At 38.1% G+C, this 21,606-nt stretch overlaps 1 protein-coding gene across 5 annotated transcripts in view; it reads right to left on the reverse strand.

Annotated features, from left to right (window-relative positions):
• The window catches only part of ARHGAP21 (Rho GTPase activating protein 21), a 129,409-nt gene that overhangs the window by 34,825 nt on the left and 72,978 nt on the right, over positions 1-21,606 (reverse strand). For 3 of the 5 annotated variants that reach the window (XM_061126213.1, XM_061126212.1, XM_061126214.1), the window contains exons 5-7: positions 10,340-10,432; positions 7,957-8,035; positions 4,755-4,809 (exon numbers count right to left, since the gene is read on the reverse strand). In XM_061126213.1, coding sequence (XP_060982196.1) covers positions 4,755-4,809; positions 7,957-8,035; positions 10,340-10,432 — 227 coding nt within the window. Of the gene's footprint in view, positions 1-4,754; positions 4,810-5,826; positions 5,924-7,956; positions 8,036-10,339; positions 10,433-21,606 lie in introns of those variants that run through there. The other 2 variants (XM_061126216.1, XM_061126215.1) reach the window with 2 other exon arrangements.

Genomic DNA, 21,606 nt, shown 5'->3' on the forward strand with positions numbered 1-21,606 from the left:
CCACAGAATTCTTCAGAATACTAGAGTGGGTAGCCTTTCCCTTCACCAGGGGATCTTCCCAACCCAGTAATCAAACCCAGGTCTCCCACATTGCAAGTGGATTCTTTACCAGCTGAGCCACAAGGGAAGCCCAAGAATGCTGGAGTAGGTAGCCTATTTCTTCTCCAGCAGATCTTCCCCACCCAGGAATTGAACTGGGGTCTCATGAATTAAAGGCAGATTCTTTTTAAAAATATATTGAAAATAAGATTAAAAAAAAAAAAGCAGAAGAAAGTAACTGCTTCAAACTTTCAAACTATGAAAGAACCTTCCAGAATGCCTGTTCTTGCTTTCCTATTCTAAAGCAGGACCACCCCGATGCACATGTGACAGACACATGGACACCTAATTTTAAATCGAATAGTATACTGAGTGTGGAATAAATAATTATTTTATGAAAGTACTTCTGATAAATCTAAAGGAAAACTTTGGTTACATTACGTTTCTCAATGGATGTCACAATATTCATGGAGTGGTAACTAGGGCAGTGGATGCACAGCCCAGAGACTGGTTGACCTGATAGCTCGGACCCTGACTGGCAGTGTGATTCTGTCAGCCACGGGAATCCTTCATCTGGACCCAATGGCAGTATTGAACCGTGGTTTAGCTTCAACTACAGGCTATAAACAGTCTCAGACCTGCGTGGGTTCAAGTCCTAGTGCATCACTTTCTTCCCTGTTACACCAGAAAAGCTGTTTAACCTGGCTGTGTTTAACAGAGAACAACATGAAGTAGGCTCCAAATGCCCTTGTCAAACACCAGACACACCTGAGAATCTCCATAGCCATCGCAACCAATCAACTCAAAATTCAATTTTGACTCCATGGTGCTAAAGGCTTAACAAAACGTCTTGAGGTGTGAAGGGAAAAGAATGCTCAGATCTAGCGCTTCTACAATGGGTCTATTTGAGGACGTGTTTTTTTTTTCCCCATTAGTATTGCCCTTCAGGGACTTCCCTGCTGGCTCAGACAGTAAAGAATCTGCCTGAAATGTAGCAGACCCGGGTTCGAGCCCTGGGTCCAGAAGATCGCGTGGAGGAGGAAATGGCAACCCACTCCAGTATTCTTGCCTGGAGAATTCCATGGACAGAGGAGCCAGGTGGGCTATATTCCATGGGGTCTCAAAGAGTCAGACACAACCAAGCAACCAACACTACTACTATCACTATCGCCCTTTAGGCGACTTGATGGGTGATGACTGTTTCATTCAGTGTCTGAGAGGGCAACACAATCATTTCGCTTTTTTAAAAGTGCAACAGGAAGTGCTCTTTATTTTGTAATATCACCATAAAAATATGAACTTGTCTAAGATTATGATCATAGTCTAAAATATCATTACATAAGACCATCACACGACTGAAATGAATACAAAACTAAGCATATTGTGGATCTAGATATGTTTAAAAAACAAGGGTGCCAAGTACAGGAGTACTATTACCAGCACTAGTTTAATAACATAATGAAGAATTCTTAGTTTTACCAATACTTTGTGCTTTTCAACACTGTATCACTGTCTTCTGTAAATTATGAGATTTATTATTATATACCAGTCCTTCCGTGAGGCAAGTTTTAAATCAAATTTTCTACGTCACCTCTCAAAGAGAGCTGAGGACCTCTAGAACCACTTGGTCTATACATCATTTGAGGAGCAAAAGTTCATGGACACCCCATCCTGCTGTTACCCAGGCAAACATATGCAAACTGAGAAAACAAGCTTTCTCTTGGGTAAATGATGTTTACAGTGGCTGTAAAAATGTTCATGTTTTCTTTGCAATGAATATTCAACCTCACAGGGACAAATACATCTTTACAAGCATGTATTTTAAGTAACAGATTTAAGAGCAACATAAATATTTCTGAAGGCCCCTTATTTTCACATATATTTTTTTAAATCCCAGATTCTCTCTGTATTTTATAATAGCTTTTTAAAATGACACTTGTAGATATCCTAGCTAAAAACATTTATGTGGAAAAGAAGTTTCTGCATTTTGATGTTCTTCGGGGAACAATGCATAACCTACATTAACTATATACACTCCTTCAATTTCCTAACAAATTACAGGACATGCAAATTTGAATGAAGACTGGGTTTAAAGGTGAGGTTTTCTTTTATTATCAAGGATATGGACTTTTCTTTCTTCTTTTTTTTTTTTTAGAATTTTTATTTCTTCTTTTTTTTTTAATTAGTGAGTGAATGAACATTTTATTTATTTATTTTTTATTAGTTGGAGGCTAATTACTTCACAACATTTCAGTGGGTTTTGTCATACATTGATATGAATCAGCCATGGATTTACACGTATTCCCCATCCCGATCCCTGCTCCCACCTCCCTCTTATTTATTTCTTGATGTAGACCATTTTTAAAGTCTGTGTTTACTTTGTTACAATACTGCTTCTGTTGTTTCATGTTCTGGTTTTTCGGCTGTGAGACATGTGGGATCTTAGGTCCCCAAGGAGGGATGAAACCTACACCTCCTGCATTGGAAGGTGGAGTCTTAACCACTGGACCACCAGGGAAGTCCCTGGGCTTTTGATTTCTTATGCTTAAAATAAAACAACAAGTTGTAAGAATATGACTTTTCTGTTATAATATATCAGGACCCTTTACTGAGGAACTTTCAGGATCTGTGTGCTTGGGTCAGACCAGTGAACCAACTTTTCCCTGTGGTGCAACAATTTGTAGTTTCCCTGTGCTTTAGATAAAACACAAGGAGACTCATCAATTAAATTTCCCACTGATCACATCCTTAGAACATTATTGCACTGTTGATCCCCTGCATCAACCACCCAGCATGCTAGGACGATCATTCTGTGCTTGATCCTTCCCTCGGCATTTATTCATTGCCAGCCACTCTGAAATGAGCTATTTCTTTCACTGTTCTAACAAAGTCCCACCAGCGCCTTCATCTTAGCAAGCAAAGAGTCTACTAAAGATGACTCTTCAGTAGAGTTCTGTTTCGGAAGAGCACTCTGTCTCTGAGTCAGGAGAATGCAACAGTTCAAGGTCAAGTCTGCCCTCCCCGGAAGTATCACCTCCTGGTGCTCTGCATAAGTAGAGCCCTAGAGAATAAGCCCCTCTTTATTTTCAATCTAGTGACTTCACTGCCTTCCATGGTTATGACTTTTACTCCTTCATTGTGCTGAATGATCAGGTTAGGAACCCTGCAACTAATTCTAATTGATTAAGAAAACCATCATGGATGGTTATCTCTCCTTGATCAGACACCCCTGACATCAACAGAACTGTGCACTTAAGAAGGATAATCTTTTATCTGTAAAACTGCCATTTCAAAATGAAATCAGCCTGCCTTGAAAACACAAGGTTGACCTCCACGAATTTTGGTTAACTATATCTTATGTGTCAGTGAATCAGTTCAGTTCAGTTCAGTTGCTCAGTCGTGTCGGACTCTTTGCAACCCCATGGACTGCAGCACACCAGGCTTCCCTAAGTGGAATTATTAGGATTAGCTTTAGTAATATTTTTTGTAAAAAAAAAAAAAAAAAAGTATTTACAAAGATTATTTAGGACTTTGGTTGAGCCAAGTTCAAATTAACGCCTTATAAATGAAAAGCATCAATATTTTGATTCCTATCACAAAGATTCCATTAGTTCTGAGTAAAACAGCAATTCTGCTGCTGCTGCTAAGTCGCTTCAGTCGTGTCTGACTCTGTGCGACCCCACAGACGGCAGCCCACCAGGCTCCACTGTTCCTGGGATTCTCCAGGCAAGAACACTGGAGTGGGTTGCCATTTCCTTCTCCAGTGCATGAAAGTGAAAAGTGAAAGTGAAGTCGCTCAGTCGTGTCTGACTCTTCGCGACCCCATGGAGTGCAGCCTACCAGGCTCCTCCGTCCATGGGATTTCCCAGGCAAGAGTACTGGAATGGGGTGCCATTGCCTTCTCCGAAACAGCAATGACAAGTCTCTAAAAGGAAGTTTTTTAAAAACCACAAACTTCAGCAGCCACTGCTATTTCCCCAATCTAATTGTTTTATTCTGCTGAACTACAAAAGTCAACTGAGGAAAAGTATTCCTGAATGAAATTTGTCATCTTTTTTTTACCATCAGCAATATCTAAGTTTAATAAAGGAGTTAAGCACTCCATTCAATTTGTTTTCTTTCTCAAGAGGAGAAAGATATTTTAAGACAAATGCTATAGGTTTTCTGCTATCTAATTCCATTCCCTCCCTAAGATGTTAATATATTTTTCCCTTAAGGTGTGGACTGTACTCATTGTGAACATTCCTTCTAATGGAATGAATGGATACTACTGAAAATTGTTTGGTAAGTTAATTTATAAGCAGTAATACTTATTGAAAAATTAAGAAATGGCTTTCATAAAACTTCTGACTTTATATAAAAAGTCTAATCCTGGGGATATGTACTTGCATTCTGAGGTTTGGCTTTTGGTCAAAGGAATAATCTAGAACGCAACACTGGGGCAAACAAACTCTTCAGGAATCTCATTCCAAATGACAACAGCAAGTTTACTGTGAAATTAATAAAACGTTCTCATGTTGCTTAACTGTAAAAAATTGACAATGGTTTGTCTGTCTGTCTCTCTCTCTCTTTGGTAAAGCATAGAGAAAAAGTGTTTAAGGGTTTTCCCCCTTAGAATCTTTTTAAAAAAATCTAATTCACCTCTATCTTTAGAGAATTTTTATTAACATTCATAACTATAAAACAATCCACATATTTGAACAAATAAAACTTACCACTTGGAGAATGTCTTCATCTTTTGGCATAACACTAAGTTCCAATGTTGTATCACTGAAATTGAATATACATAAACTATTTTAAGGGAGGCAAAAATTATACAAGAAGGACATAAAGGAAAAAAGAGGTAACTCAAATATTTTTTAAGCTGATTATGAGTTTAACTTGCGGATTTTAAAAATCTTTACTTTCAAATCCAAATCATTAAAATGAAAAGTAATAATTTTTATGCATATATAATAATTATGTACATATGTTTGAGCTATTCAGAATTGGTCAAGTGCTCTTTACAACATGCTTCTAATTTAGAAACACCAAGCATATTACTTATATTGAATATTCCTGGAACAAAACTCATCAATATATAATTATGTATTCCTTTATCTCAGGTCACAGAACAAATTACAAATTTTTACTACATAGTCTCATTGTTTATCAAGTGAAAAATCCATTAACATGAAAATAATCAAAGAATCCTAAAATTGAACATTTTAGGCAATACTAAACATCCTAATTTTGAAATATTCCCTCTTGGCCTCAGAAGGGAAGGAAATAAGAGTTCACCATCACAACCATCAAAATGATGCCTTATCTTTAAAAACCATATAGCATCTCAACTATTTGCTTTCTTCTCCATGATTTAACTTAGAGCTTTTACAGGAATAGCTCAAAGTCTCATTTTATTTTGGTACTGTAAACATCCTGTTGAAATAATAGACAAGTTTCTCTAGGTTTAAAACAGCCCAAAGGGAAAAATTATATTGAGTCCTGTGATATCAGAATTACATTGAGATATGCAAGGATAGTGGTGCTGTCCCAAGCTAGGGCTTCAGTATCTATCCTAACAATACTGGATAGACTTCCCCCCAGTACAATCATGAGATTGAGAAACAAACAACAAAAAACCCAAAATCTAATAATTTACTGGTGTCTCTATTTGAACCCTTATTTTTAGGTTCATAAATGCAAAGAGAATAGTAAATCAGTAAGAACCACAGGTTCAAATAAATTCTACTACGATATATGTAAGTACTTGAATTTCAACATTTAGAGTTGGTAGAAAATACATACTGATGCTTAGATAAATTCTTCTGCAAGGATACATTTTTACATTAATACACTGCAGAATCTCAATGGCTTTGTGCTGCATTAATCCATTTGCTACCAACTGCAGACAAAAGGAACACAATTTTTTAAAAGAAAAATAAGATCATAAAAAAAAAACATTTATTTTATTTATTTATTTAATTTTTCAAATTGCTTTACTGGTGAAAAATTAAGACTGTCATTCCAAAATGCTATTACTGTGAAAGATGAACTGCATCAGTAACAAAAAAGAAAAAAAAAATAATGTGGAGTTTGAGGAAAACAAAGATTAAATTATGGTTGTTTTGGGAAAATGGTACTTTTAAAGAAGACATGTTAAGAAATACCCTGAAAACTCTTAAATTATAGGTTGACAAAACATACTGGTATATTTATCATGATCTAAATTATTTTCAAAAAGAAAATTTGGGTAGATCTCCCCACTGCCTCTGGGGAGGCTTTCAATTCTTCACCAGTCCCCAGGTTTCCTCAATACTTAAGATCAAATAGGTGTCACTCAGGAACACCTAGAATCTAATAGTAAAGAGAATACTCTGAGATCAATAAATTATGATCACTCACCTCTGAAAGTGGCAACGTATTAGGGCATTTGTGTAAACTGTTGTTATTGCTTAGTCGCTTAGTCATGTCCGACTCTTTGCGACGCCATGGACTGTAGCCTGCCAGGCTCCTCTGTCCATGGGATTTTCCAGGCAAGAATACTGGAGTGGGTTGCCATTTCCTCCTCCAGGGATATTCCTGACCCAGGGATTGAATCTGTGTCTCTTGTGTCTCCTGCATTGCAGGCAAATTCTTTACCCTCTGAGCCACTGGGGAAGCCCAAGGAGAAGCTGGAGTGGGATGCCATTTCCTTCTCCAGGGCATCTTTCTGACCCAGGAATTGAACCTGAATCTCTTACATCTCCTGCATTGCCAGGCAGGTTTTTTTTTTTACCACTAACGTCACCAAAGATCCTTGTGTAAATAAGTGAGATTATAGCATGAACTGCTTTAGACATGGTTAGAGGAGCTTGACAAAAGTCTTCAGAAAACAGTGAACTTCAATTTAATTACAGACAGCTGAGTGTGGCTAATATAAAGCAACAGGTCACATAAAAGTTACTGAATTTGAATCTGGGTAGAACCTCTTGTTGGAGAAGGAAATAGCAACCCACTCCAGTACTCCTGCCTGGAAAATCCCATGGATGGAGGAGCCTGGTAGGCTACAGTCCATGGGGTCTCAAAGAGTTGGACACAACTGAGCGACTTAACTTTCAATTCACTTTCATGCATTGCAGAAGGAAATGGCAACCCACTCCAGTGTTCTTGCCTGGAGAATCCCAGGGACAGAGGAGCCTGGTGGGCTGCCGTCTATGGGGTCACAGAGAGTCGGACACGACTGAAGCGACTTAGCAGCAGCAGCAGCAGAACCTCTTGTGATGATGATCTGGAAATCAGACCCTAGTAGAGTCATGGTTTATTCTTGATCAAAATTTAATATGGCAACCTCTTTGGCTTTTGATTTCTGTATTTGCAATTTTAAGAAAAAGTCTAGGTATGTGACAGAGAGAAAGAGGGTTGGACTAAACTATCTTTACAGCCAGTCACTCTATAAATACTACTCTACCTTTAAAACTCAAAATCTTATTCTGTAGAAAGTAGGCAAACAAGTGGATTCAAAAATGATTTCTTGTGGTCTTTGTTAAATGAATTTGAGCAAGAATATTATTCAGTAAGCTATTTAAAGATAAGTTATCTTAGTGGTTTTAAAATAAATTATATATGCAATTATTTATATACATATTGTAAACAAATTTGATTTTTACTTCAAATAAAAGTAAGAGACTCAATGACAAATCTAAAATGTATGCCTCTCAGGCTCAAAAGGATTTTAATTACAAATCTAGTAAACTTGCCGAAACAAAGCCACCAAATACACCATCTTCTGGTAGTATGCTCTTGGCAACTTTCAAATGCATTTTCAACTTTAAAGGAAGGTTTCCTATCTTTACATCACATCAGCTTCTTACAGGAATACAATATTGTATTAAACCTACATTCTTCATTGATTTATAAAACCCATCTTTGGCCAAAATTAATCACGTCAAGACTTACCTGTTCTGGATTAAAGCAATTACTTGAGAATAGGTCTTGCCAATAACACTTTCTCCATTGACTTTTATAATTCGATCACCTTCAAAGAGGAATTAAAAAAAACACATGAGGAATTCCTTTACAATGTCACTTCTGAGTACTTTTGTAATACTTATTGAGTAAATACTTATTTTTGATATATCCCTGCTCATTGTTTTGTAAAGTATCTTTTATAAAAATGAACCTAAATTTTAATATGTCCAGCTTATGAGATATAATGATGTTTTAAATGAAGAGTTCAGCAACTGATGAATTTAGAAACCTCGAAAAGTATTTTATTTCTAAACGTTTATATATTTATATAAATAAAATAAATCCCCTAATTTTATTTATTTATTTTTTAAGTTTTTTGGCTATGCAGTGCAACATGTGGAATCTTAGCTCCTCAACCAGGGATAGAACCCTGGTGTGGAGTCTTAACCACTGGACCACTAGGGAAGTTCAGTGTTCTCCAATTTTAGTCCAACTGATTTCTTTGTCCTGTTCTCCCAATCTCTTTAGTTTACTGATTAGTGCTACACTGCAGAACTGAAATATGGGTATGCACATGGGTTTGGCTTTATATATACTAACTTGTTCTTCATTTTAATGGGGTAAAGGACCTCTGGATGACTCAAAAAAATTCAACAGAGCACAAAAGAAAATAAATGAGAGAAAGGACAAGGGAAAGAAGAAAATAGAAAAAAGGTACTTTTCGTGTGCCTAGCACAGCCCCTCAACTATGACCAAAAAAACCAATTAACAAATTAACAGTGCATCCTAATGTATCTTAGGAATGATACCCAATACTTGTATTTGTAGCTGAAAAGATTATTTTAATCAAAAGGCAGTAAAAGCTAGTTTTTCATTAATTGCCATTTAAAATTATGTTTAAAAACAAGAGAAAGGGGTAACTATTTCAGTGTCTGCATTACTCTAAACTAAATCCTGGCTAGTTTTTATGAAAATCACAAGTCACAAAATATTTCAGAACAAACAGACCACATCCTGCAGATATGCAGCTGGGCTTGCTTGCACTGCACTGCAGACTTCAGTTACTCTTTGGGGACTTGGGGGGATGGAATGAATTGGGAGATTGGGATGGACACAAACGCACTACTGGTACTATGTATAAAATAGATAACTAATGACAACTCTACTGTATAGCACAGGGAACTCTACTTGATGCACTATGGGGTGTAAATGGGAAGGAAATCCAACACAGAGGGGTTATAGATGTAAGTATAGCCAATTCACTTTGCTGCATAGGAGAAACTAACACAACACTATAAAGCAACCACACTGATAGAAATTTTAAAAATAAAGAAAATTTACCATTTTAATAAAAAAAATAAGCTACTCTTTGTGGTGGAATGAACTAATTCATCTCTGGAAGGCCAGGCTCTTCTGGAATTTGGAGCTCCAAGATTATTTTAGTTAGATCAATAAATATCTTCATCATTTTACTGTTTTGTTCATTTTTGTCAAAATTAAATGTATGCAAAATAGGTTGTTTTAAAGGGCCTCTGAGAGTCCATTATTAAGTGGTAACTAAAAGTGCCCACTTTTTTTTAAATTAAAAGATCCTTGCTCCTTGGGAAAAAAACTATGACAAACTGAGACAGTATATTAAAAATCAGAGACATCACGGATCTTTGCCAACAAAGGTCTGTCTAGTCAAAGCTGTGGTTTTTCTAGTAGTCATGTATGGATGTGAGAGTTGGACTATAACGAAGGCTGAATGCCAAATAATTGACACTTTTGAACTCTGGTACTGGAGAAGACTCTTGAGAGTCTCTTGGACAGCAAGGAGATCAAAACAGTCAATCCTAAAGGAAATCAACCCTGAATATTCATTGGAAGGACTGATTCTGAAGTTGAAGCTCCAATACTTTGACCATGTGATGCAAAGAGCTGATTCATTGGAAAAGACCCTGATGCTGGGAAAAACTGAGGGCAAGAGAAAGGGGAGATGGTTGAGAGGATGAGATGGCTGGATGGCATCTCCGACTCAATGGATGTGAGCTTGAGCAAACTCAAGGAAATAGTGATGGAAAGAGATGCCTGGCATGCTGCAGTACATGGGGTCGCAAAGAGTCAGACACCACTTAGCAACTGAACAACAACAACAGAAGTGCCCACAAATTGCGTGTGTATGTGCTAAGTTGCTCAGTCATGTACAACTCTGTATTTCTGTCAGAATGTATCTGTTTAGGTATCAAGAAGCTTATAACAAACTAGGTCTCAAAAACAGTAATAACTAATATGAAGAGAAAGGAAGAAACACACAAAAGGAGAAAGAAAAATATGGAAAATGAAACATGGAAGAAACAAAGAAATTTAGAGTCTGTTTTAATATCAGCACCTGTGCATAATCCAGCTTCAAAAGCAGGTCCGCCCTCTTTCACCTGTTTAACAAAGATGGTGTCCATGGGTTCCAAGCGGTTTCTTTGTTTTCCTGTGGGAGAAAAAAGATCCAAGGCATGGTTTTACTTCACAATATTTTCATAAAATAGAAAAACAGGAAACTATGTTTAACTGAGACAATTAAGCCAAGATCTTTTAATGAAGTGTTAAACACATACCCTGAATTTGAATGCTGAAGTCATTATTAAGAGTATTTCACGAACTCAAACATTTATTTTGCTTCTTTCATAACACAACTGCCACAGCAGCAATGGTTTCCATTTATCGGGAACATTCTGTATGTAAATTACTACACCAAATACTCCCATGCCTGAGAGCTAATTTCCATAGTGAGTAAATATTACTACAACCATGGAACAAAATAGGACACTGAGGCTCAGGGGGATTAAGTAAGTTCTCCAAGATCACAGAGCTAAATTATACAGGTAGTACTCAAGCCTACTGCTTTTTTTTTTTTTTCATTTGTTCAGTAATCTATTTTTATCAAGTCTATTGCTTTTTAACACTGCATGGTATTAAGCACCGAAGTCATAATGCTAAGTAAAACAGTTCTTTCCCTTTAGGGATGCTGGAGGGAGACAGACATATGAATGAAGAATGATACTACAGTATTAAAAAACAGAGACAAATACAACAGACAGTTATGATGATGAGGAGCAGGTGATCAAATGCGGAAGTCAGGACTTCACCAACTGCTATCCATAGACCAGCTCAGGGACTTGCTAAAAATCAATGTTTGAAGTCCAATCAGAAATCTGCTTTGTCAACAATTTTCCCTGGTGATTCACCTACACACTAACATTTGAGAACAACTGACAGTCTCAATACATAGAAGTAAAAAAAAGAGTCATGGCTAAGAGAACGTTTAAAGTAAGTGATAAGTACGAAGGTAAGTACTGAGAGAGGACAAACAGGTAGATACTCAGAATGTGGTCCCCAGACCGGCAGTAGTGACATACCCAGGAAGTGTGTTCAGATCTATTGAATCAGAAGCAGAAGCAGAACACACAGCCCTGACTCTTTAAAAAGAATGTAACTGAGAAAAGAATGCATATACGTGTATGGGGTAAATTTAATCCATTTTGTTAGACTGCAACGCTGGGCAGAATTTGATTGAGTGTCAAATATAAAGAATCCATAATTGTTGTCATAGAAAACTGAATTTTTATCCATTGTACAGGATGCAGGGATCAAAACCACCCCAAGGAAAAGAAATGTAAAAAGGCAAAATGGTTGTCTGAGGAGGCCTTACAAACAGCTGTGAAGAGAACAGAAGCGAAAGGCAAAGGAGAAAAGGAAAGATATATCCATTTGAATGCAGAGTTCCAAAGAATAGCAAGGAGAGATAAGAAAGCCATCCTCAGAGATTAATGCAAAGAAAGAGAGGAAAACAATAGAATGGGAAAGACTAGAGATCTCTTCAAGAAAATTAGAGATACCAAGGGAATATTTCATGCAAAGATGGGCACAATAAAGGACAGAAATGGTATGGACCTAACAGAAGCAGAAGATGATGAAGAGGTGGCAAGAATACACAGAAGAACTATGCAAAAAAGATCTTCGTGACCCAGATAATCATGATGGTGTGGATCACCAACCTAGAGCCGGACATCCTGGAATGTGAAGTCAAGAGGGTCTTAGGAAGCACCGTTATGAACAAAACTAGTGGAGGTGATGGAATTCCAGTTGAGCTCTTTCAAATTCTGAAAGATGATGCTGTGAAAGTGCTGCACTCAATATGCCAGCAAATTTGGAAAACTCAGCAGTGGCCACAGGACTGGAAAAGGTCAGCTTTCATTCCAGTCCCTAAGAAAGGCAATCCCAAAGAATGCTCAAACTACCACACAATTGCACTCATCTCACATGCTAGTAAAGTAATGCTCAAAATTCTCCAAGCCAGGCTTCAACAGTACGTCAACCATGAACTTCCAGATGTTCAAGCTGGTTTTAGAAAAGGCAGAGGAACAGAGATCAAATTGCCAACCACCACTGGATCATCGAAAAAGCAAGAGAATTCCAGAAAAACATCTACTTCTGCTTTATTGACTACGCCAAAGCCTTTGACTGTGTGGATCACAACAAACTCTGGAAAATTCTGAAAGAGATGGGAATACCAGACCACCTGACCTGCCTCTTGAGAAACCTGCATGCAGGTCAGGAAGCAACAGTTAGAACTGAACATAGAACAGACTGGTTCCAAATAGGAAAAGGAGTATGACAAGGCTATGTATTGTCACCCTGCTTATTTAATTTATATGCAGTGTACATCATGAGAAATGCTGGGTTGGAAGAAGCACCAGCTGGAACCAAGATTGCCGGGAGAAATATCAATAACCTCAGATATGCAGATGACACCACCCTTATGGCAGAAAGCGAAGAAGAACTAAAGAGCCTCTTGTTGAAAAGTGAAAGAGGACAGTAAAAGTTGACTTAAAACTCAAATTAAGAAAACTAAGATCATGGCATCTGGTCCCATCATTTCATGGCAAACAGATGGGGAAACAGTGGAAACAGTGTTAGACTTTATTTTTTGGGCTCCAAAATCACTGCAGATGGTGACTACAGCCATGAAATTAAAAGACGCTTGCTCCTTGAAAGAAAAGTTATGACCAACCTAGACAGCATATTAAAAAGCAGAGACATTACTTTGCCAACAAAGGTCCGTCTAGTCAAAGCTATAGTTTTTCCAGTAGTCATGTATGGATATGAGAGTTGGAATATAAAGAAAGCTGAGCACCAAAGAATTGATGCTTTTGAACTGTGGTGTTGGAGAAGATTCTTGAGAATCCCTTGGACTGCAAGGAGATCCACCCAGTCCATGCTAAAGGAGATCAGTACTGAGTGTTCATTGGAAGGACTGATGCTGAAGCTGAAACTCCAATACTTTGGCCACCTGATGCAAAGAACTGACTCATTGGAAAAGACCCTGATGCTGCGAAAGAGTGAAGGCAGGAGGAGAAGGGGATGACAGAGGATGAGATGGTTGGATGGCATCACCGACTCAACAGGCATGAGTTTTAGTAAACTCTGGGAGTTGGTGATGGACAGGGAGGCCTGGCCTGCTGCGGTCCATGGGGTCGCAAAGAGTCTGACACAACTGAGCGGCTAAACTGAACTGAACCACAAAAGTAACTCAAAAAAAGAAACAGATAAAGCAACATCTATCATCAACTCCTCTTACATATTTAGCTGTTTATTTTGAAAGAAATCCTCTAAAAGTAGTGAATGCTAACTCTCCTTAAAATGCAAAAAGACACAGTGGAAACTGTTTGTGCTTTCCTGCAGGAGACAGGTATCCAAATTCCTTGCTTTGCCACTAGACAGTCCAGCTGTAATTAAGTAAACTTTTTTACTTAAAGAAATCATTACTCTTGCATAGCACAGAGATACATTTTAACATTCTTGAAAAGTTTCTAGGACTCAAAAAGATAACATATAAATGTGCTCAGCATTGCTTATAACTGGAGCAATTTCTCAGTAAATGTTCATTTCCACTCACAGTGTTTAGATGAAGACTAGTCTTATATTTTCAAGAATTAAAAATTTGAAAAGTCATAAAAATACACCTGCAAAGTAGCTATCATTCAATTTTTAAAACTATTGATATGTATCAGATCTCTTCCCAAGGAAACTCTATAAACTCTGTATGTTCAGATGACCTGAAAATATTCTAAATCCTTTGGTCACTTTTGATTAGCTATGACAGCCCCAGCTGAAGGAAGTAAGAGAACTAAATGCTAGTTAACTCCCTACTGAGGAAGAATGTCCTCATTCTGAAGAGATGTCTGTTGAAATACTTAGGGATGAAGTATTAGTAATCATCAATTATCATATTTTATTATTATATTGTTACATTTCCATTATTATAATGATAAGGATATCTGCAACATAATTTCCAAATGATTTGAGGAAAAAAATAAACCTAGACAGCCACACACTCAACACACATATGGATGGACAGATAAAGCAAATATATCTTAAACATGTTAATTGTTGAATAAGACAGGGCATTTGTTGTACTTTGAAAATTATAATACAAAGTTTGGAAAGTTTTTCTGTATGTGCCAAGCTTTTACTTCACAGAACTTGTCATCCAGTACTTACAATTACACATTTATTTGCTTACATGTTGCTTATTTGTCTCTTCAACTAAAATGAAGAGCAGGGATTTGTGTCATGTTCACTGATGATCATAGACCTAACAATGCCTGGCACAGAATGGACATTCGATAAATCATTACTCAATAAATGAACAAATTTCTTATTTAAACCTTACATCAAGCTTTTGCTTACAACTAGTTTGAAAGGGGAAAAAAATTATTTTCAATATAAGTCACTTAAAATTCAAACACTGAATTCCAAAAAAGTTGGTAATCAGGCTAGGTCCTTATGTAGCCGACTCAACATTCACAGCAGTGCGTGTTTAAAGAAAACCATTTACTTTTTTCTTGACTAGAGATTTGAAGGTTTAATAAGTTTTGCTGTATCAAGTCAGTGCTTTCATGAAAAGATTTATATAATAAAAGAAAGGACACATTTTTCTTTTTATTAATGACTTGCAGTCTACCATGTCCCAAAGGTAATTATATCACACCTACATTTAAAAAACACAAAAATATAAATGACTATTAATGACTTCTACAAAATAGTAAATGCTGGCTGGATAGCAATATAGTGACTTCTGAAAGTTTTGATAGGAACTTCCACTTACACAAAATAAATGCAATTCAAAATAATTTGGTCTTAATTTCTATAAAGAAAACAGTAACATGGCAATGACTACCACTATAAGTTCAGAGAGACTTTGCCACAAACTGACCAATCCTTCAATATACTATGCCTGAAAATACATGAAGATGGAGTAGACCAAAAGAAGGGCCAATCTTACAGAAAACACTATTGTAACTAAGAGTTATACTCTGATCCTTGTTGTTCACTTTCCTTCCTAGACTCTCTACAGAATTCTAACTTGCTATTACTACTATAGATGTTATCCAATTTCTTCTGGACAACAGAAAAATTTTCCAGAGGCATCCATTAATTACAGACAGGTTTAATAAGAAATATCCCTCTCTTCAATTTCTATATGCCTTGACTCAAAGTCTTGTGTTAAACACATAGTTCATTAATTTTAAGAGTGTCTTCTTTTTAATATATGCTGTCTGTAATTCCACTAGAACTGGAAATCACAAGCATCAAATTTAAAGTCTGTGTTATTCAATCTCTTATGCCTTTGGTTTTTTACAGTTTCTAGATATGCAAAACTAAAAGTCCAACCCTGTGGCAATTGATCAGGAAAATTTGCCCCTTACTTCCCTGTAGGATCATTTGGTGGAGTTAGTTGGTTTCCTTGGCAATTCTCAGTAAAAAGTCTCTTTCAATTCTGCATGTGTATTTGATAATTTCTTAGTTTTCTAAAGACCTTATTCAAGTGTCATTTCCTTATCAGAAGAAAAGGTAAATGTGTCTTTTTAGCACACACATGTAACTAAATCTTTCTGTCTTTGAGAAAAGGAAGAAGATGGTGGTGATTTTATGTGAATAAGAATGGTTAAAATGAGCATGTCCTCCAGAAAAGTCCCATTCTATTCTATTTTGCCATTTAACATACAATTAAGTAAAGACTTAGATAAGAAGATGTAAAAAGCATATATGAATTTACTTGAAGTCACACTTTGCAATCAGAAAGAATGCAAATACTTTTACATTTCAGTAAATATAATTAGTGGGGGGAAAACAACTAAAAGAAACGATAATGAATAGGTAGTAGCTGCCATCCAAACGCTGAATGAGCATCCAGGTTGGCAAGATTTTTACTCTCCACATCCAGTATAATGTAGCAGTCAACAGCTTGAGACCTATGACCGCATTATAAGGTTTTAAATCCCAGCTCTACCACATACTTTCCAAGAAGGGTTACTGGATTCTGCAAAAATTATTGTCTATCAGAAATTCAAATTTAATTCAGCATCCTATATTTTATCTGGCAATCCCATCCCCAAGGGGTTTTAAACAAATGATTTACTGGTGCCCAGTTAACTCATGGGAAAAATCAGAATGATGATCATTTATTTACTTTCACCTGGCAAGGTTGTTGTAAGGATTAGAAGAGAGAATCAATTAACATTTACATGCTGCCTCGTACAAGTAGGTTTTTAAGGAATGTTACTACTATGCTAAGTCTGATGATAAACCTTTAGGTTTACATAGAGAGCAGGGATGAATGAGGCCGGGGACACGGCCCTGTCATACTGTCGGGGCGTGATTAAATACTGGTCTAGAGAGGAACGATACAAATTTAACTGCCATATTAGAGGGAAGCTGTAGAGTAGAAACCAAGGACCAAAGAACAACGAAAAAAAGAAGTAAGAGAGACTGTACTAAAACATTTCCAGTAACTCTGACACAGACTACAAATCTGTCTTAACTGCTCAGTCGCTCAGTCACATCTGACTCTTTGGGACCCCAAGGACTGTAGCCCTTCGGGTTCCTCTGTCCATGGGATTCTCCAGGCAAGGACACTGGAGTGGGCTGCCACTTCCTTCTCCGGGAATCTCCCCAACCCAGGGATCGAACCCATGACTCCAGCATCTCCCGCACGGGCAGGAGGATTCTTTACCACTGAGCCATCTAGGAAGCCCAGTGTGTAAAGAGGTTGGTGTCTAAAAGCCAGAAGCTCTAATGACCCTCTTTGGAGAATGCTAAAACCTAAAACAATTGGATTTAAATTGCTTCAAAATTTGAAATATGAAGTACACAGAGCAAGCAGACTAAAGCAAACCGATTATTTTCCGAAGCAACAGATTTTGAACTATACCGGTTACAAACAAGAGCCTATAATGAAGACACACAGAGGGACAGACCAGGGAATCCTATAGTTCTCTGTTCCGTATAGGGACAAGAGAAATGTTTTTCTTAGCAGTTAAAATAAAAATTCTTTAAACAAAGAAATACCATCTTACATTTCAACCAAAAGCAAAGCAGCAGAAAACAATGGCTATTACTCAGATTGAGATTTTTTTTTTTTCCTTCTCTCTGAGTTCACAAGCACATTATCAAACAACTTTTTAATGAAAACAAATCTGTTTTCATAATGCCAGATTTAAGTTTTTTTTAATCAATTTCTTTGCTATAAAAAAAAAGAGAGACAAAAACAAAGAAATGCTCTATCTCTCTCTACACAAGAAAAGGCTGTTGAAATTAAACTGGGCTTAATATGAAAGTTAGATAAGCCTTAGAAGGCATGAGCTCTCCACAAAGGCAGAAAGCTAAAGAGGTCACATAAAGGAATGCTAAGGCTCCAGGCATTAATTATTTAAAGAAAATCAATTAAATAGCTCATTGAAATCAAAATCTATTTTTCAGACCCCTAATAATTGAAACCACAATGTAGATTGAGACAGATATATCAAAGTTAAATTTGAAGAATGGAAAATCATCTTTGCTTCTCTTTGCTGGGCTGTAGATTGCTACAGGCGAAGGAAAAAAAAAACAAACCCAGGGCGTGAGGAAGCACTTGCTAAGCCTAAGTTTAGGAATATGACTCTACTAAGGCAGGGGCGGCGGCCGAGAGGAGCTACCCCACGTCCAAGGAGCAGCGGCTGTGTGGGCGCAGGAGGGCCGAGAGGAGCTACTCCATGTTCAAGGTCAGGAGGGGCGGCCGTGAAGAGATACCCCTCGTCCAAGGTAAGAAGCAGCAGCTGCGCTTTGCTGGAGTAGCCGTGAAGAGATACCCCTCGTCCGAGGTAAGAGAAACCCAAGTAAGACGGTAGGTGTTGTGAGAGGGCATCAGAGGGCAGACACACTAAAACCAAAATCACAGAAAACTAGCCAATCTGATCACATGGACCACAGCCTTGTCTAACTCAATGAAACTAAGCCAGACTGTATGGGGCCACCCAAGATGGACGGGTCATGGGGGAGAGGTCTGACAGAATGTGGTCCACTGGAGAAGGGAATGGCAAACCACTTCAGTATTCTTGCCTTGAGAACCCCATGAACAGCATGAAAAGGCAAAATGATAGGATACTGAAAGAGGAACTCCCCAGGTTGGTAGGTGCCCAATATGCTACTGGAGATCAGTGGAGAAATAACTCCAGAAAGAATGAAGGGATGGAGCCAAAGCAAAAGCAATACCCAGTTGTGGATGGGACTGGTGATAGAAGCAAGGTCCAATGCTGTAAAGAGCAATATTGCATAGAAACCTGGAATGTTAGGTCCATGAATCAAGGCAAATTGGAAGTGGTCAAACGGGAGATGGTAAGAGTCAATGTCGACATTCTAGGAATCAGCGAACTAAAATGGACTGGAGTGGGTGAATCTAACTCAGATGACCATTATATCTACTACTGTGGGCAGGAATCCCTTAGAAGAAATGGACTAGCCATCATGGTCAACAAAAGAGTTCAAAATGCAGTACTTGGATGCAATCCCCAAAATGACAGAATGATCTCTGTTCGTTTCCAAGGCAAACTATTCAATATCACGGTAATCCAAGCCTATGCCCTGACCAGTAATGCTGAAGAAGCTGAAGTTGAACAGTTCTGAGAAGACCTACAAGACCTTTTATGGCTAACACCCAAAAAAGATGTCCTTTTCATTATCGGGGACTGGAATGCAAAAGTAAGAAGTCAAGAAACACCTGGAGTAACAGGCAAATTTGGCCTTGGAGTACGGAATGAAGCAGGGCAAAGGCTAATAGAGTTTTGCCAAGAGAACACACTGGTCATAGCAAACACGCTCTTCCAACAACACAAGAGAAGACTCTACACGTGGACATCACCAGATGGTCAACACTGAAATCAGATTCATTATGTTCTTTGCAGCCAAAGATGGAGAAGTTCTATACCGTCAGCAAAACCAAGACCGGGAGCTGACTGTGGCTCAGATCATGAACTCCTTATTGCCAAATTCAGACTTAAACTGTAGAAAGTAGGGAAAACCACTAGACCATTCAGTTATGACCTAAATCAAATCCCTTATGACAATACAGTGGAAGTGAGAAATAGATTTAAGGGACTAGGTCTGATAGACAGAGTGCCTGATGAACTATGGACGGAGGTTCGTGACATTGTACAGGAGACAGAAATCAAGACCATTCCCATGGAAAAGAAATGCAAGAAGGCTAAATGGTTGTCTGAGGAGGCCTTACAAACAGCTGTGAAAAGAAGAAAGGTGAAAAGCAAAGGAGAAAAGGAAAGATATTCCCATTTGAATGCAGAGTTCCAAAGAAGAGCCAGGAGAGATAAGAAAACCTTTCTCAGTGATCAGTGCAAAGAAATAGAGGAAAACAACAGAATGGGAAAGACTAGAGATCTGTTCAAGAAAATAAGAGATACCAAGGGAACATGTCACGCAAAGATGGGTTTGATAAAGGACAGAAATGGTATGGACCTAGCAGAAGCAGAAGATATTAAGAAGAGGTGGCAAGAATACACAGAAGAACTATACAAAAAAGATCTTCATGATCCAGATAATCACAATGGTGTGATCACTCACCTAGAGTCAGACATCCTGGAATATGAAGTCAAGTGGGCCTTAGAAAGCATCACTACGAACAAAGCTAGTGGAGGTGATAGGATTCCAGTTGAGCTATTTCAAATTCTGAAAGATGATGCTGTGAAAGTGCTGCACTCAATATGCCAGCAAATTTGGAAAATTCAGCAGTGGCCACAGGACTGGAAAAGGTCAGTTTTCATTCCAATCCCTAAGAAAGGCAATCCCAAAGAATGCTCAAACTACCACACAATTGCACTCATCTCACACGCTAGTAAAGTAATGCTCAAAATTCTCCAAGCCAGGCTTCAGCAATACGTGAACCGTGAACTTCCAGATGTTCAAGCTGGTTTTAGAAAAGGCAGAGGAACCAGAGATCAAATTGCCAACATCCGCTGGATCATCAAAAAAGCAAGAGAGTTCCAGAAAAACATCTATTTCTGCTTTATTGACTATGCCAAAGCCTTTGACTCTGTGGATCACAATAAATTGTGGAAAAGAGATGGGAATACCAGACCACCTGACCTGCCTCTTGAGAAACCTGTATGCAGGTCAGGAAGCAACAGTTAGAACTGGACATGGAACAACACACTGGTTCCCAATAGGAAAAGGAGTACGTCAAGGCTGTATATTGTCACCCTGGTTATTTAACTTATATGCAGAGTACATCATGAGAAACGCTGGGCTGGAAGAAGCACAAGCTAGAATCAAGATTGCCGGGAGAAATATCAATAACCTCAGATATGCAGATGACACCACCCTTATGGCCGAAAGTGAAGAGGACTAAAAAGCCTCTTGATGAAAGTGAAAGAGGAGAGTGAAAAAGTTAGCTTAAAGCTTAACATTCAGAAAACTAAGATCATGGCATGTGGTCCCATCACTTCATGGGAAATAGATGTGGAAACAGTGGAAACTTTGTTTTTTGGGGCTCCAAAATCACTGCAGATGGTGATTGCAGCCATGAAATTAAAAGACGCTTACTCCTTGGAAGGAAAGTTATGACCAACCTAGACAGCATATTAAAAAGCAGAGACATTACTTTGCCAACAAAGGTCTGTCTGGTCAAGGCTATGGTTTTTCCAGTGGTCATGCATGGATGTGAGAGTTGGACTGTGAAGAAAGCTGAGCACCAAAAAATTGATGCTTTTGAACTATGGTGTTGGAGAAGACTCTTGAGAGTCCCTTGGACTGCAAGGAGATCCAACCAGTCTGTCCTAAAGTAGATCAGTGCTGGGTGTTCATTGGAAGGACTGATGTTGAAGCTGAAACTCCAGTACTTTGGCCACTTCATGCAAAGAGTTGACTCATTGGAAAAGACCCTGATGCTGGGAGGAATTGGGGGCAGGAGGAGAAGGGGACGACAGAGGACGAGATGGTTGGAGGGCATCACCGACTCGATGGACATGGGTTTGAGTAGACTCCAGGAATTGGTGATGGATAGGGAGGCCTGGCGTGCTGCAATTCATGGGGTCGCAAAGAGTCAGACACGACTGAGTGACTGAACTGAACTAAGGCAGAAGTGATAAATATGAAATTCAAGCTAGTAATTACATCTGGGGGGAAGAGAATAGAAAAGAAATGGTATAGAAAGGCCTTAGTCATATTTATAATAATTTATGTCTTAGAGAAAGAGAGAATGAGGTGGTGTTTACATATTAGGATGACAAATGTAGTAAGCATTTGGAAGTTACATTTCCCCTTTATTTTTCT

This window comes from Dama dama, chromosome 23 (genome assembly GCF_033118175.1).
Source record: "Dama dama isolate Ldn47 chromosome 23, ASM3311817v1, whole genome shotgun sequence".
NCBI classification, from domain to species: domain Eukaryota; kingdom Metazoa; phylum Chordata; class Mammalia; order Artiodactyla; family Cervidae; genus Dama; species Dama dama.